The sequence below is a fragment of the Etheostoma spectabile genome, chromosome 16 (genome assembly GCF_008692095.1).
Source record: "Etheostoma spectabile isolate EspeVRDwgs_2016 chromosome 16, UIUC_Espe_1.0, whole genome shotgun sequence".
Classification (NCBI taxonomy): Eukaryota; Metazoa; Chordata; class Actinopteri; order Perciformes; family Percidae; genus Etheostoma; species Etheostoma spectabile.
In genome coordinates this window covers 16,483,613-16,485,639 of record NC_045748.1, presented here as the reverse complement: position 1 = coordinate 16,485,639, position 2,027 = coordinate 16,483,613, and the positions used below count along the sequence as shown (strand labels likewise).

Here is a 2,027-nt window from a genome sequence, read left to right as displayed (position 1 = left end):
GAGAGAGAGAGAGAGAGAGAGAGAGAGAGAGAGAACAGTGCAGAAATGAGCAGACAATGTTTTGTTTCGAGAACTATAGATTTGATGGTGTAAAACCAGGTGAGAGAAAGCCACTTTTTGAACTCACGGTATGAGTTTATCTATGGTGGTGAGCTCAGGAGGACTCCTGGTGGCCAGTTCTCCAATGTACTCCAACAGAAAGACAAACAGTTTCTGGGACAAACACAGATAACATTGTAAGTTCATACGACACTGAACGCTACCTGACACTGTCAGAGTCACAAGTCAGAGGCACAACACTCATTTCCAAAAATATATAGCAGGTTATATTGTACCTGCAGTTTGAGCTTATTGCCTACAGCTAAACTGGCATGGTTGCTCTTCTGAGTCCTGGCCACAATGAGGCGCTGGTTGTCAGGCGTGTGGCCATGGAGCAAATCTTTCAGGTCGCTGTAGTTCTCTGGAGCTACGAGAGGAGGGAACACAGAACGGTGAGGATGATCTCAACATGTTTCTTAACATGCCAATAGAATGTTAAAAAATTGACAAATTTGTATTCTTCTTCTTTTTTCTTTTCTTTTTTTTTTTTTTAAATCAGGGTCAAATTGAAGTCTGATTTTTATGACGTCGGTCCTGAGTTTCATACGTTTGTTCCGGTGCGTACTTACCAGTAAATGTGTATGGGAGCTCTGCTTTAGCTGCCTCCTGCTGGGCCCTTATCTCCTCTTTGCTCAGACTCGGTTTAACACTGGCCTTCTCATCCTCCTGTTTTTCCTCCTCATTCTCGCTTTCTTGCTCAGACTCCAGGTCTGAGTGACCATCTTCTTCCTCACTGCTGCCCTCTTGCTCCTCTTCCTCTTCCTCCTCCCCCTCGTCCTCATCCTCCTCTGCGTCTCCATCTTTATCTTCCTCCTCTGCCTCGGAGTCCTCCTCCTCTCCACTCTGCCCCTCTTCTTCATCTTCACCCTTGTCTTCGTCAGAGTCCTCTCCAATATTCCACTTTCCGTCCTGGGCATGCAAAAGAAATGTGAATGAATTCAATCTGTGTTAACACATGAATAAAAAAAAGAGAGGAATATTCCAGAAACAAACATTCATATTGCGTTGCCTCTTACCTGATAAGACAGGGTCTTCTTGTCGTCCGTATCCAGGATGAAGCCATCATTGAGGTCATCAGCAGACATGTGGATCTGACTCTGAGAACTCTCTCTGACTTCGTCTCCCATCATCCTCCTCAGACGGTCAGCCTGGAGAAAGCAGAAAGACAATAAATCTATCACACAGAGCATTCAAAGGTGTGCTGATGACAAGAAGCTGTTGTCATTGAGCTAAAAGTGAACATACCTCTAGTTTCTGCAGCTTCTCCCTCTCCTCCCGGGCGAGCTCCTCTGGGGTTTTCAGCTTCTCCGAGGGCTGAGCCTTCATCTCGAAGCCGAGCTCTCTGACCATCATGTCATACTGTTCCAGCTGGAACACACAGAGGCATCAGGGAGAGAACAAAGAAACATCAGCCTCTGACACTGTTGAATAAAGGCAACCAGAGGAGGAACATTTTGCTGATTGGCTGGTGTGACTCTACCTTGGGCTTCTCCTCCTCGACGCATTCACCTTTGGGCGTCTTTTTCACCATCAGAGCCTGGATGTTCTTCCACTCCTGGTCCAGCTTCTCCGTCAACTCCTGCGCCTCCTCTTTCTGCACCTGTCGTTCCCGCTGAAAACATCAAAGAAATTCAAGAAAACCCAGAAGTTAATCATCTGGACCACAAACAAATCTTTAAAAAAAACAACAAAAAAACAACAACAGGTCACTCTAAAATCAAGTGGTATTTCAGGCTGGATCACTTGGTCAAAACACACAGATTGCTTTGGTCTTGTCAATCGAACCATTTGGCAATTTTTTTAAAAGTTAACTTTCCATTCAGAATCTTACTGGCATCTATTTCAGCATCTCGCGCTCACCATCCACTCAAAATGTAACGTTACTCTTTAGCCGTGTGTGCGGTGTGCCTGTTGTTTTGTTTCCGGTC

At 45.3% G+C, this 2,027-nt stretch overlaps 1 protein-coding gene across 1 annotated transcript in view; it reads right to left on the bottom strand.

The window, feature by feature from the left end:
• nop14 (NOP14 nucleolar protein homolog (yeast)) overlaps nt 1–2,027 on the bottom strand; it is a 12,506-nt gene that overhangs the window by 6,163 nt on the left and 4,316 nt on the right. The window contains 6 exon segments of the mRNA XM_032539904.1: nt 128–213; nt 336–466; nt 669–1,008; nt 1,116–1,247; nt 1,345–1,467; nt 1,580–1,711. Of these exon segments, the coding sequence (XP_032395795.1) occupies nt 128–213; nt 336–466; nt 669–1,008; nt 1,116–1,247; nt 1,345–1,467; nt 1,580–1,711 (944 nt within the window).